The sequence below is a fragment of the Cebus imitator genome, unplaced genomic scaffold (genome assembly GCF_001604975.1).
Source record: "Cebus imitator isolate Cc_AM_T3 unplaced genomic scaffold, Cebus_imitator-1.0 Scaffold58, whole genome shotgun sequence".
NCBI classification, from domain to species: domain Eukaryota; kingdom Metazoa; phylum Chordata; class Mammalia; order Primates; family Cebidae; genus Cebus; species Cebus imitator.
This window is the reverse complement of record NW_016107373.1, coordinates 1249967-1262992: the sequence shown is the minus strand read 5'-3', so window position 1 is coordinate 1262992 and position 13026 is coordinate 1249967. Positions and strand designations below refer to the sequence as shown.

General features: G+C 41.5%; 1 protein-coding gene and 1 pseudogene across 10 annotated transcripts in view; both read right to left on the bottom strand.

The window, feature by feature from the left end:
• Positions 1–13026, bottom strand: part of AMBRA1 (autophagy and beclin 1 regulator 1) — a 180136-nt gene that overhangs the window by 118393 nt on the left and 48717 nt on the right. For 6 of the 9 annotated variants that reach the window (XM_037738848.1, XM_017529299.2, XM_017529298.2 and 3 more), the window contains one exon: positions 9332–9511. The exons of the other annotated variants lie outside the window; for them this stretch is intronic. In XM_037738848.1, the coding sequence (XP_037594776.1) occupies positions 9332–9511 (180 nt within the window). The remainder of the gene's footprint in view (positions 1–9331; positions 9512–13026) is intronic. 9 annotated transcript variants of the gene reach the window in all.
• Positions 2646–6270, bottom strand: LOC119471367 (annotated as a pseudogene). Its single transcript, XR_005200402.1, has 2 exons — positions 6183–6270; positions 2646–4019 (listed from the first exon to the last, which is right to left on the bottom strand). The product of XR_005200402.1 is annotated as a teratocarcinoma-derived growth factor 1-like (transcript).

Here is a 13026-nt window from a genome sequence, read left to right as displayed (position 1 = left end):
TAAAGGCAAGCAACTTCCCCTAAGCCACACCCAATCAGATGGCAGAGCTGAGTAACAGTGTTCAGAGCTTTCCTCAGCCACATCATACACCAAGAAGACATTTTAATGACTTCTTTGCCAGAAAATTATTTAGCAAGGGGACCAAAAAGGAGAATATTTTGCTGCATGAAACTGTTATGTACATATGCATGTGGTATTTCTAGAATATATCATGCCAAACTAGGGAACCAGAACCCATCTCTGGCTCCCAAAAATAACTGTCATACTCACAAGTAGACATTTTTGCACACAGGCATACCTTGAAGACATTGCATGTTTGGTTCCAGACCAGCACAATTTAAAGAAAACACTTCAATAAAGCAAGCCGCATGAATTTTTGGTTTCCTAATGTATATAAAAGCTACATTTGGCAATTTCTGAAAATAAGACAACAATGAAGTTTTGCTGCATCGATTGACTTTTCCTTTCATAAAAGATTTCTTTGCAGCATGTGATGCTGTTTGATAGCATTTTAACCACAGCAGAACTGCTTTCAAAATTGGAGCTAATTTTCTCAAGCTCTTTATCAACTGAGTTTGTTTATGGACTATTCTAAATCCTTTATTGACGTTTTAACAATGTTTATAGCATCTTCACCACAAGCAGATTCCATCTTTAAAAAACTACTTCCTCCAGACTCCATGTTTGGATCCCCTACCATGAACACTGTTGTGGAAGCTGTTTTTCTCTATCCTGGATTTTCCCTCTGGAGTCCCTTTCCACACTCTCTCGTGGAAGCCTGTCTTCCCCTCCTAAACCCCAATATAACATTTCCTCTACTGGATTGTATCTTTCTGGATTCTCTCATTCAGTGTGAGAGCCGCTTTTCTCTCAATGTGAGAGCCGTTTGTTTCTCTCTGGTTTCTCTCTCTCTCTAAATAAAATCACTTTCTATGACAACAACAACAACAGCAAAAACTACTCCTCAAGATGTCCCTGTGGAGAATAAAAATTTTTAAATAATTTTAAAAAGAAAACACCTCTTCTGCTCATCTATAAAAAAATAACCATTCAAGGTTTTGTCTTCTGACGGTTTATGTTAGTTTTGTTTGTTTGTTTTTTGACAAGGTCTCGCTCTGTCACTCAGGCAGTGGCACGATCTCGGCTCACTGTAGACTCAACCTCCTGGCTCAAGTGGTTCTCCTACCTCAGCCTTCTGAGTTGCTGGCAATACAGGCATGCACCAAAATGCCTAGCTAATTTTTGGTTTTGTTTCTTTGGAGGGATAGAGATAAGATTTTACCATGTTGCCCAGGCTGGTCTTGAACTCTTAGACTCAGGCAATCCTCCCATCTCAGCTTCCTTAAGTGCTGGGATTATAGGTGTAAGCCACCACGCCTGGCCCCATTCAAGTTGTTTTTTTTTTTTTTGAGTCAATGTCTCTCTATCGCCCAGGCTGGAGTGCAGTGGTGCGATCTCCACTCACTGCAACCTCTGCCTCCCGGGTTCAAGTGATTCTCCTGACTCAGCCTCCCAAGTAGTTGGGATTACAGCCTGCCATCACACCTGGCTAATTTTTGTATTTTTAGTAGAGACAGGGTTTCACCATGTTGGCCAGGCTGGTCTCGAACTCCTGACTTCAAATGATCTGCCCACTTCGGCCTCCCAAAGTGTTGGGATTACAGTTGTGAGCTACCGCAAACAGCCCCCATTCAAGTTTTATCATGAGATTGCAACAATTCAGTCACGTCTTCAGGCTCCACTGCTAATTCTCATTATCTTGCTATTTCTACCATATCTGCAGTTACTTCCTTCACTATAGTCTCGAATCTCTGAAAGTCGTCCATGGGGGTTGGAATCAACTTTTATCAACTCTTTCTCATGTTGATATTTCTACCTCCTCCCATGAATCGACAAAACTCTTAATGGCAATTAGAATCACAAATCCTTTCCAGAAGATTTCAATTTACTTTGCCCAGATCCATAAGCGGAATCACTATCAACAGTACTATGGCCGTATTTCTTTCCTTTCATTTCTTTTTTTTGAGACAGTCTCACTCTATCCCCCAGGCTGGAGTGCAGTGGTGCAATCTTGGCTCACTGCAAACTTGGCTCACTGCAACCTCCACCTCCCAGGTTCAAGCGATTCTCCTGCCTCAGCCTCCCAAGTAGCTGGGCCTACCGGCTTATGCCACCACACCCAGCTGATTTTTGTATTTTTAGTAGAGATGGGGTCTCACCACATTGCCCAGGCTGGTCTCCAACTCAGGTGATCTGCCCACCTCGGCCTGCCTAAGTGTTCGGATTACAGGCATGAGCCACCACGCCCAGCCAGTCTTATTTCTTTAGAATAAGACTTGAGGCCAGGTGAGGTGGCTCAGGCCTGTAATCCCAGCACTTTGGGAGGCCGAGGTGGGCGGATCACGAGGTCAGAAGTTCAAGACCAGGCTGACCAACACAGTGAAACCCTGTCTCAAAAAAAGAAAAAAGAGTAAGACTTGAAAATCGAAATTACTTCTGGATCCATGGGCTGCAGAATGGATGTTATGTTACTAGGCATGAGAATAACATTAATCTCCTTGTATATCTCTACCAGAGCTCTTGGTGACCAGGTACATTGTCAGTGACCAGTTACATTATATTTGTTTATTTTTATTTATTTTATGTTCTACTTTTACTGTGCATACACATATATGCAATGTATTATAAAAATGAGCTTTACAATATGTAGTTTTATCACTTGGTTTACAACTAAATATATTGTGAACATTTTCTCTTATACAACAGTTAAAAGAATTGCATAGCTTGGAGGAAAAAATTTATTATGCAATCCTGTTGCGGACGTTGAGGTATAATTTTTTTTCTAAGTAGACTTCATTCTTCTTACAATGCCTTTGGAAACAAAAGGGGAGTCCTTGCCTTATATAGCTTTCTATAGATGATGGAAACTTGCCCTTCCATTTAGCCTTTTAACTTGCTTCTCTACAGCCATCTAATTACCAATCAAGTAACTCATTTTATGTTTTCCAACCGCTCTCCCCCACTGGCTTCCTCTTTCCTACCCAGTCTCCCTGCACACATGCAGACGTACTTCCCTTCCTTCAGCACTCTGGTTCCTCCCCTTAAAGAGGCTTTATTTCCGTTTAAAAAGACTATTTTAATTGATTTTGATCAACTCTACTCAAAACTGTATCCTAAGGTCCACATTAGGATTAGTCTTTAACAATCTGAAGAGATAACTCAATTGTTTAAAAGAACATATTAAGAAGACCTTGGTAGAATTACATGTATCAAGAAACACTGGACTTAGGCACAACGGAGATATGGCTGACTTTCTTTTGCAAAAAGAAGTAGTTTTTTGGCGGAGGGTGGGGCAAAGAGGTAAGAAGTAGTTGGATTTTGTAAGGAAATGCTAGAGACCATTTTGGAAATGTATTCATTATTTTAAAGCAACTAACAAATGATCATCTGAATTTCAGACAGGACATTGTAGCAACAACCTTTACTGGTCATGAAATTTGCCTGATATCTAAAATCGTATTTCTGGAAATAGGTCAATGTCAATGAATAGTAACTTTCTATAGAAAGGCAGATGCCAGTTAGCATCAAAGGGGTAGGTGCAGACGGTGGTAGTTCTGGAGTCCTGGAAGCCATGAGGTGCTCATCCATCACAAGGCCATCACAGCCAGGTAGGAAAGTCTGAGGAAAGCAGCGGAGCTGGCCGTGCCAGCATTTACACAGGGAAGACTTCTTGGGAAGCCAGGTGTCATGGGGCACAGACCCATATTTCTTTTTGCGCACATCGTGCTCACAGTTCCATCCAGAGAAGGAAGGCAGACAGGCACAAAAGGACCCCAGCATGCAGGTTCTCCCATTCAGGCAGCAGGTTCTGTTTAGCTCCTAACTGTGCTGTATCCCCACAGGCGGCATAAGCTTGGAAGACCAAGGGCAAATCACAGGATCCTCCTGAGGCCGAATGCTGTCATCTCTGAAGGCCAGGTCTCCCTGAGATGGACGCGCAAGTTCCTGATGGCCCAGCCCTTAACGACATATTTTTATTTGAGAGAGGGTCTTGCTCTGTGGCCCAGGCTGGACTGCAGAGGCGTGATCACAGCTCACTACAGGCTTGACCTCCAGGGCTTGAGCAATTCTCCCACCTCAGCCTCCTGAGTAGCTGGGACCACAGGTGTGCATCAACACAACAGTTAAATTTTTTTAAAGAATCTTTATTTCTGAGCAGTAGCTTTCAACCACGGGCTTAAAATATTCAGTAAACCATCCTGTAAACAGGTGTGCTGTCATCTAGGCTTTGTTCCATTTACAGAGCAGAGGCAGAGTAGACTTAGCATCATTCTTCAAGGCCTTAGGATTTTCAAACTGGTAAAAGATCACTGGCTTCAATTTCAAGTCACCAGCAGCATTAGCCCCTAACAAGAGCATCAGCTTGTTCTTTGAAGCCAAGCACTGACTTCCCTCTGGTTATGAAAGTCCTAGACAGCACCTTCTCCCAATAGAAGGCTGTTTCATCTACACTGAAAATCTGTTGTTTAATGTAAATACCTTCATCTATGATCTCAGCTAGATCTTCTGGATAACTTGCTGCAGCTTCTCCATAGGCAATTGCTGTTTCTCCTTGCGGTTTTATGTTAACAGCATCTTCCCTTAAACCTCATGAACCAACCTCCAATAACTTCCAGCTTTTCTTCTGTAGCTTCTTACCTCTCTCAGTTGTCACAAAGTGAAAAGAATTAGGGACTTCCTCTGGATTAGGGTTCGGCTAAGGGAATGTTGTGGCTGGTTTGATTTTCTATCCTGACCACTAAAACTTTCTCCATATCAGCAGTAAGATTGTTTTGCTGAACTAGACCTTTCAATTTCCTTAAGAACTTTTCCTTTGTGTTCACAGCTTGGCTGTTTATAGCACAAGAGGACTAGCTTTTGACCTATCTCAATTTTCAACATGTCTTGCTCGTTAATCATTTCTAGCTTTTGACTTAAAGCGAGAGATGTGTGTCTCTTTCTTTCTCTTGAATATATAGAGGTCACTGTAGGAATATTAAATGGCCTAATTTCAATATTGCTGTGTATCAGGGAATAGGAAGGCCCAAGGAAAAGGACAGAGATGGGGGAACGACCGGTCACTGGAGCAGTCAAAGTATATACAACATTTACAATTAGGCTTTTTGTCTTATGTAAGTGTAGTTCACGGTGCCCCAAAACAATTACAACAGTAACATCGAAGATCACACATCACAGGTCACCATAGCAGATGTAATAATAATGAAAGCATCTGAAATACTACAAGAATTACCAGTGTGACAGAGACACAAAATGAGCACATGCTGTTGGAAAAAATGATGCTAAATGCTCAATGCAGGGTTGCCACAAACCTTCAATTTGTGAAAAACACAGTACCTGCAAAGCGCAAAAAAAGCAAAGCACAATAAAACAAGGTGAGCCTCCATTTGCTCACAATGTGGACTTCTGGGAAAAGAGGACACAAATATAAGCAGATTAATTAGAAGAGTTAAGAAAATTAATTAATAGACCTAAAGAGAATTCATCTTAAGGCTAAAAAACTAGAATTCTCATTGAGATGTTTTTTTCCCAGGCAGAAATCCAAAGTACAGCCTGCATGTCAAAATTGTGAGTGAGAGACTTCTGTGCTAGCAACATTTTTTGTTTGTTTAATAGAGAAGGGGTTCTCACTACGTTGCTCAGGCTGATCTCAAAGTCCTGGGCTCAGCTTCCCAAACTACTGGGATTACAGGTGTGAGCCGCCACACCTGGCCCTAGCAACAGTTTTCAAGAAGCTGAACATAATTATTCAGTGGCTGGTATATATGATGGAGATATTTGTGACTGATCTAATCTGAAGCTTCTCTAGTCTGACTGTCATTAGCAAAGCCTTTGCTACTTCCGCTTTGTCTCAGAAAGCAAAGCAGCTACAAAAAGAGGTAGGAAGGGCAGGAATATGAGCTAGGGATGATTCTGGAATTATAATTACATTTAGATTAACAGATAAAATGAGTAAGGGGGCAAGCACAGCTGGAATAATAGTCATAAAGCACACACACCACCTCTTTTGTAGGCCTTAGCAACTACGGGCCATAGCACTTAACCTGGGCTTTATAAAAGCCCCCTCTCTCTTTCCAAAGGGATGGCAAACATGAAAATGGAAGCCCTTCCTTATACTTATTTGCCATCTACATTCCAGTAGGTGGTCTGGGCTTGAAAGCAGACAGACAGCAATGTCACGGGCAGCCACACCTTTAACCTGCTTATGAACATCTTTATGCAAAGACAGCTGCTGAGGGCTTCAGGAGAGACCTGCTGACAGCAGGTTTCTGGATGTCCTGTTTGTGCATTTTGGTAAACACAGGGACTCTGCAGTCTCAATCCTTGCTGTAGACAGAGATGAATGGCAGGAGAAGATGCCTTCCTGGGAAGATGGTCATTCATCCAGATCACAAAACAGAAAATTTAACCTGATGCTAACCAACCTCCAAAGCCACCCTCCCAAGAGATAAATCTCAATGGTCTTGCTCTACAGCAAGCTTGTGGGTAGGCTCAAAAATGGCTATACATCGTTTTTAAAGGTTTTTAAATCAGCAGGACAATAAAAGTCAGACACTAAATACACTTGTTCCTGTCCTCTAACCTTAGACATATCTGATTTGGTCAAATGGAAGAGAACCACAAAAGGTGGGCTCTCAGTAATGGCTCCCTTGGTTTTCTGAGAACACTGTACACCTGGATGTGACAAGCCTAAAAATGGCAAAATGATCTATGACTTAGCAAACAGAGGGAGAGGTCATCAAAGTGAGGTAGCAAGGGCAGGAGCATGAAGTGCTGAGAAGGTGAGGATGCCAAACAGAGGAACAATCTGTCTTAATGGTTACCTAATTGTTAGGAGGATTTCTCGCCATATCTACCTTGCGTGTCCCTCTGTACCTGAAAAAACTATAAATTGTGAGGCACAAGCCTCTAACTTTCCTTCTAGTTACCAAAGCTAAGGCAAAAGATTCGGGCAGAAAAATTAAAACGGGCTGGTACACTCCTTGTTATTCTCCCTCCTCATGGAGCACATAGACACTCAGAGAACGGGAGCAACCACAAGCAGCATTCAGTTTACAGTAGAGGGAGGTGCGCAGAGAAGGAGACAGAGAAAGAACAAATAGTTTCAACCAGCCAGCAACATCCTTTACTAGAAGACCTGGACTACTAATGTTGAGGTGACTAATCCACAGCTGCTATTAAAAACAAGATTCTGGTCTACATCAGCCCAAAAAAAAGGACAAACACCCCAGGAGGGACTTTCCAAGGATTATTAGAGAAATTAGTCCATTGTTACTAACCAGGGAGCAATATAAGACCCCCTAAGAAAAAACAGTAAGTCAGTGCATGAAAGGTGAAGAAGGAAATGTAAATTCAGGTCATGCTAAAGCCAGGGGAGGGGTGGGGGAGAGCACACAGGTGGGCTGGGGGGAGCATGAGGAGGAGGCAGTCTGACACAGGAAAATCGAGGGGGAAGGAAGGGGAGAGAGAGAGGAGGTGGTAGCAGAAGAAAGGGAAGGTAAGACGAGAACAGAACATTTTAAACTAACCCAGAACTTCCTTGTGAAGGACAAGTCACGAGGCAAGATACAGCTTGAAGGCATGAGCCCCATATTTCACCACTGCAAAGAGATAACACAGCCTCCCAGGCGTGCATAGAAAGAGGGCTAGGCAATCCACAGGACTGACTCCCAGGGCTCCATAGCATTACTGACAGAAAGTCACCCAGGCTTTAAAGCAACACTAAGTGCCAGCAGCCTTGGCATGTACGTTTAAACTGCTTCCCTGAATAGACCCTGGTGCTGGAAAAACCATAATATCTACAGGAGAACATATTTCACTACAAGTGTCTGCCTGGCTAAGGGAACAGAGACACTCTGTTTCTTTCACTGCTGATATATGCATCCACATTGCTCTAGAGTGGACAGAAGGGAGAAGGAACAGGCTGACAGTCAGAGGTAGCTCTGCTCTTCTCTTGCAGTTGACAAGATAGGACCATGACCTCGTCTCCATTTGTCACACCACCGCCGCTTCAGGCCATTCCTGCATTTCTTTCACATTTACATTTTTCTCAGACAAATAAACCTCCCACTTAGTTTTCCTTTTGCTTCTCAGAGCACGAATGCTAGTGTGTTTAATGACAGCATCAGGAAGGCAAATTGGTACAAAGGTTGTTCCCACTCTCTTAGTGCTTTCTGGCAAAGAGGTTTCTCAAACACATCATAAAGCTTTGTTGGAAGATGACTTGTAGGGAACTATCCATTCAGTTAAGGAAGAAGCCTGAGAGGGAGGCGAGAACTCTTAAGAGTTCTGGACCCAGACTGGACCCCGCTATGTCAAGATGGAAGGCAGGGAGGAAATGACTGACAGGCTGTCCTCTTCCACAAATGCCAGCAAAAAAGGAGGAAGAAAAAATGCTTCACCGCCCTTCCCTCTCTCTTGCTTTTATGTTTGACAATACCAAAATGTAAGGAATCAAAACAAGAAACAAATGTCCAATTTGATACAGGCCATGAAAGCTCAGTTTCAGGAATGGAAGGAAACACGATGAATGGCTAGAAAAGTCAGGGGCAGCCGGTGAGAGAATGCAAAACCCAGCAATAAGACTGGCTAGCTTAAATTCTAGAGCCTGGGGCTGACTGCTCCTTTAGCGCACTCCCCAGTGGCTCTCCCCACTGACCACTCAAAAAGCCCAAAGAAGCAAGAAATCACTTCTCAACCCACCACGATAATTTGACAGACAACTTTCTACAGTTCCTGAGTAGAGGGTATGAGTAGGGAGATCAAGAAAGTTAAGGCCACAGAGTAGGATCTTAACAAGTCAGTCTGATCAGGGCAGTAAGACAGAAAAGCCACCTCCTAGGGAAATTCAAGTATTTCAGAATGAAGACAACATCTCCACAGCTACTCTGCTTAGGAGAAAAAACACCAACCCTCTAGCCTCCCTGATGTGGTAAAGACAGTCCATGAGAAGTTTTCCACAGTCACTGTACATGCACAAGGTAAATAAAAATGTTGCCGGAGGAGCAGCAGCCACCATCCTCTCGCACTCTGGCCTAGGGCCCAATGGGCGGTCTCTGTCCTTAGGCTCCAGTGAATCAGCAAGGCAACTGCCAGAGGTGGAAGTGCTCTGGGCATCTTAACCCTCTCTCCTTCACCCCATCCTGTTACTCATAAATAATAACCGAGGAGCTGGGAGCAAGAACATCTACCATTGTTGCTCTGACAGTGGCCAACATGGAAGCACTCCAAGCTTGAGAGAAGGGGGAAGAAAGCAAGCTGAGTATGTACTTACTCAAAGTCCTCAAATTCCAAGTCGGTTCCCTCTACTGATGGACCCTGGTTGTCTGAGGAAGAGGAGGAGGTGGAAGAACGGAGACGGTTCTGTTGGTAGCGCATGGAGCGCTGGCGAATACTGTCTCTCCTTGAGAGATACTGGATCATCCTCTGGGCGTAGTATGCAGCAGGAGATAATCTGAGAGAGACAGAGATGGACAAACACAAACTAGCACTAATGTGGGGAATACTGTGAAAGGCAGTCAATCCGGCTCTCCCATGGCATCTCCCTGCTGAGGTGAACTCCAGAGACATGAAAATTAAAGGGCATTTAACTCACCAGGAGGTTTGCACTGCAGAATATGCTTATCGGACTATCGCCAGTGTCTCTGTTCTGAGATAAGGCAATCAGGCGGCTTAACCAGACATCTTCTGAGGAAGAACTGCCCCTCCCCAAGAGAATAACACTGGACCTTTCCTTCTAGCTTCTTAAGGTATACTTTTAGCTTCTCAGGGTGCTCTTTACACAGAGCTGTGCTCATTCACAGCTTTTCCTTGATCACCATCCATACACAAAATGGAAGACATGAAAGGGATCTGAGCAATCATCTACCGTCTTGTTTTATAGATGAGAAAAGAGGCCAGGAGATGGTAAGCCTAAGATGAGTAAAGAAGGCACCCACAGGTATCTTCACCAGGATTTCTTTCTTCTCCAACATGTATACATAGCTCCAGATTTGTCCTACCTCCTTAGAATGATCTCTTGGAACCTCTTTTTTCTCCCTTACAGATTAATCATAGATATTTGTAACATGGGAAAAAAATTCAGAACTGAGACTGAGAATAAAATATACTTGGGAGAACAGAAAATCTAACAGAAAAACTTAAAAGATTTTTTTCTATTTCTTACAATCAAGAGCATCAGAGGCTACATGGGCACTGGGCAATATGGAAGGTGACAGTTGTTCATCTTTTTTTCTCCCTTATGATGGCTATTCCTGTAAATAATTAGTCCAGATCTATATTCTTTAAACTATGGCTTCAATATCTTACTACTCCATGAAAATTTCCAGAGTCCCATACAGTACTCCACATTGCCTTCTCAAGTTTTCTTCCATCTCTCACAACACTGTTGTATAATTTCATGCTATGGACTGAAAACATGAGAGGGACAATAACAGAAAAATGTTTTCTATGATAATATTAAATGGATTACTAAAAAATTTCAAGACTAAAAGCATGCCCCAGGCACACGTTGACTCAATAACTCCACTAGAAACTTTATCCCACAGAAACACACAAGGTTACAAAGATATGTATAAGAAAGTTCATTTGCAATATTGTCAGCATTAGTGAAAAAAACTGGGAAGTAACCCACATGCTCAGCAACAAATTAAATTATTAATACATCCATACAAAGAAACACCATGTAGCAATTAAAGAGAATAAATTATTTCTATATACACACAAGGAAAGTCCTCTAAAATAAAATCTTAAGTGGGACAAAAATTGAAGAATGGTCTGTATACAGTAATATATATACAAAAATATGTTGCTGTTACTAGGAGAAAACACTATAACGGGACACAGAAATCCTAATGAGGATTCCTGGGACTTCAGTATTTTATATACTTCTATAATGTTTGAATATAAAAGGAGAAAAGCATAGATCTTCAGTTTTTTAATGGAAATCTGAAAAAAACTGATTAAGAATGGAAATAGGAACAGTTATAGAAATAGGAACAGTTATATCCAAATGGTACAAAAAATATTGGCAAATATCTTGCAAAGAGGTCCTTAGTAAGTCTACAACTGCAGTCAACTGCTAGAGGAACATAGGCTGCCTCTGAAATGTCTGTCATCAAAGGTGGTATCCTTCTGGCCAACCAGCAAATGGAATTCCCAAGCAAACCAGCTAACAATCTTTTGAACTCAAAAGTCTGTTTTACAGAATAATGTGCTGCAGTGAACACCAATGAGTCAGTATTATAATATCTTTGTATAGCAAGCAGGCATGGGAGGCACAGATGCCTTGGCCAAGAGAATCAGAGAACAAGAGCTAGTTCCTAAAACCCTCAACTGGAGGAACTTTCATTATCTGTTTGGGCCCCTGTTCCCATGCATTTTGCAAGGATGAATCACAGAATCCTAAATTTTCAACCAACAGAAGTCAGTGTTTATGCATTGTTCTTATAACTGCCCGATATGCAGAACTCTTCCAGCAGAAATCAAGCATCATTGGTTAAATTCTCGAGTCAAGCAGACTAGAAAAGAACATAAAAGGAGAAAATTTTCAAGAGGAGAAAGAAGACCCTTTTATCTGGAACCAATTCTGAAAAGTGATCATAAGTACTCACTTTATAGACTATCCTAAGTAATGGAAAAAAATATTATTGGTGATAGAGGTAGACATATGTTGATGCTGCTGATAATAAAAAGACTGCCCTTTATATAGGGACATAGGAATTCCCCAAGCTATGAAATTATACATTAATGATTTAAAAAGGATTTCTGTCACAATTATTAAATACAAGTATATCCTAGCCTTGTCCTTTTAGCTATGCAGAGGGAAGCTAAGGATCTGAATGCCGAGGAGGTGTTTCACTAAGGCCCTGACCTATACATAGTGTTACAGGGTGAAGCCTACGAGAAAAAAGAAACTCAACAACCAGTAATGAGGTAGTAACAATCATCCTCCTACAAAGAGCTGGAAAATCATCAAACAACCCTGAAGTCTTCCAAGTAAACATTTTAAATGTTTAAATAAACCTTTAAATTTTCTTCAAGGAAAAATACCTCCCTCTCCCAAAAAAATAAAAACCTATTTTGTGTTCAAAGGAAAACTGTAAAAATACCAATACCACAAAGTATGACACTTTCTGTGATAAAGATCACAGTAGGATAAATAATAGATTTATTATATAAAAGGAGGGCAAATCATGGTCTTTAAGTATCCTTGTAGAACACTGCCAGGTTAAAAGTTCTGGGGATGAGATGCCTATTGCTGTCTTTCTTGCAAGAACTTACTCTATTTCAGTGCTTCAAAGTAATATGAAAAATCCCTTTCCCTTATATTTAGGGTATATAATCCTCAAATATCATTAGAGACTCACATAAACTTCCTTGCTTCACTCATCATCTAAGGTGCCTGCCTGTTTTAAAGTCATCAATCCTTACGTTCCCTGATCCTTCTTAGGTTTGTCATTTCTCTAGGGTGTAGAAAAGGAACTAAGAGAATAATGGAGAATCTTTATTTACACCAGTATCTCAGAAAGAATGCTCAGTGTCATGATATAACTGTGGCAACAACAAAATCACTTAATATTCCTGGAATCAACTTGGTCTAAAGGTTTTCCCAGGCAGACCTAAAATTCTTAATCTAGAGCAAAATTCATTTTGTTTCTTTTACCTAACCTACACTGCTAACCTGCCAACCCCACAATTATAAATTACCCTTTTCTTTGGGCAAAGCCTCATAATGTGCTCTAGAGTTGCTTAAATAACGTGCCTTTTTAGATCACTAACAGAATCCATAAATCTGGCTGTGACAACCCCAAAGGGGTTGCTCTCCTGCAGATAAATGTCATATCCATCAATATCCCACTCCTGGTCCTCAGTTATCAGCATCAGTGAAAGGAAGACCTTGAACTCATTGAAATAATTTTTGTTTTATTTTTTATCTCTTCAGAACTTTTCAAATCTTTTTTTTTTTTT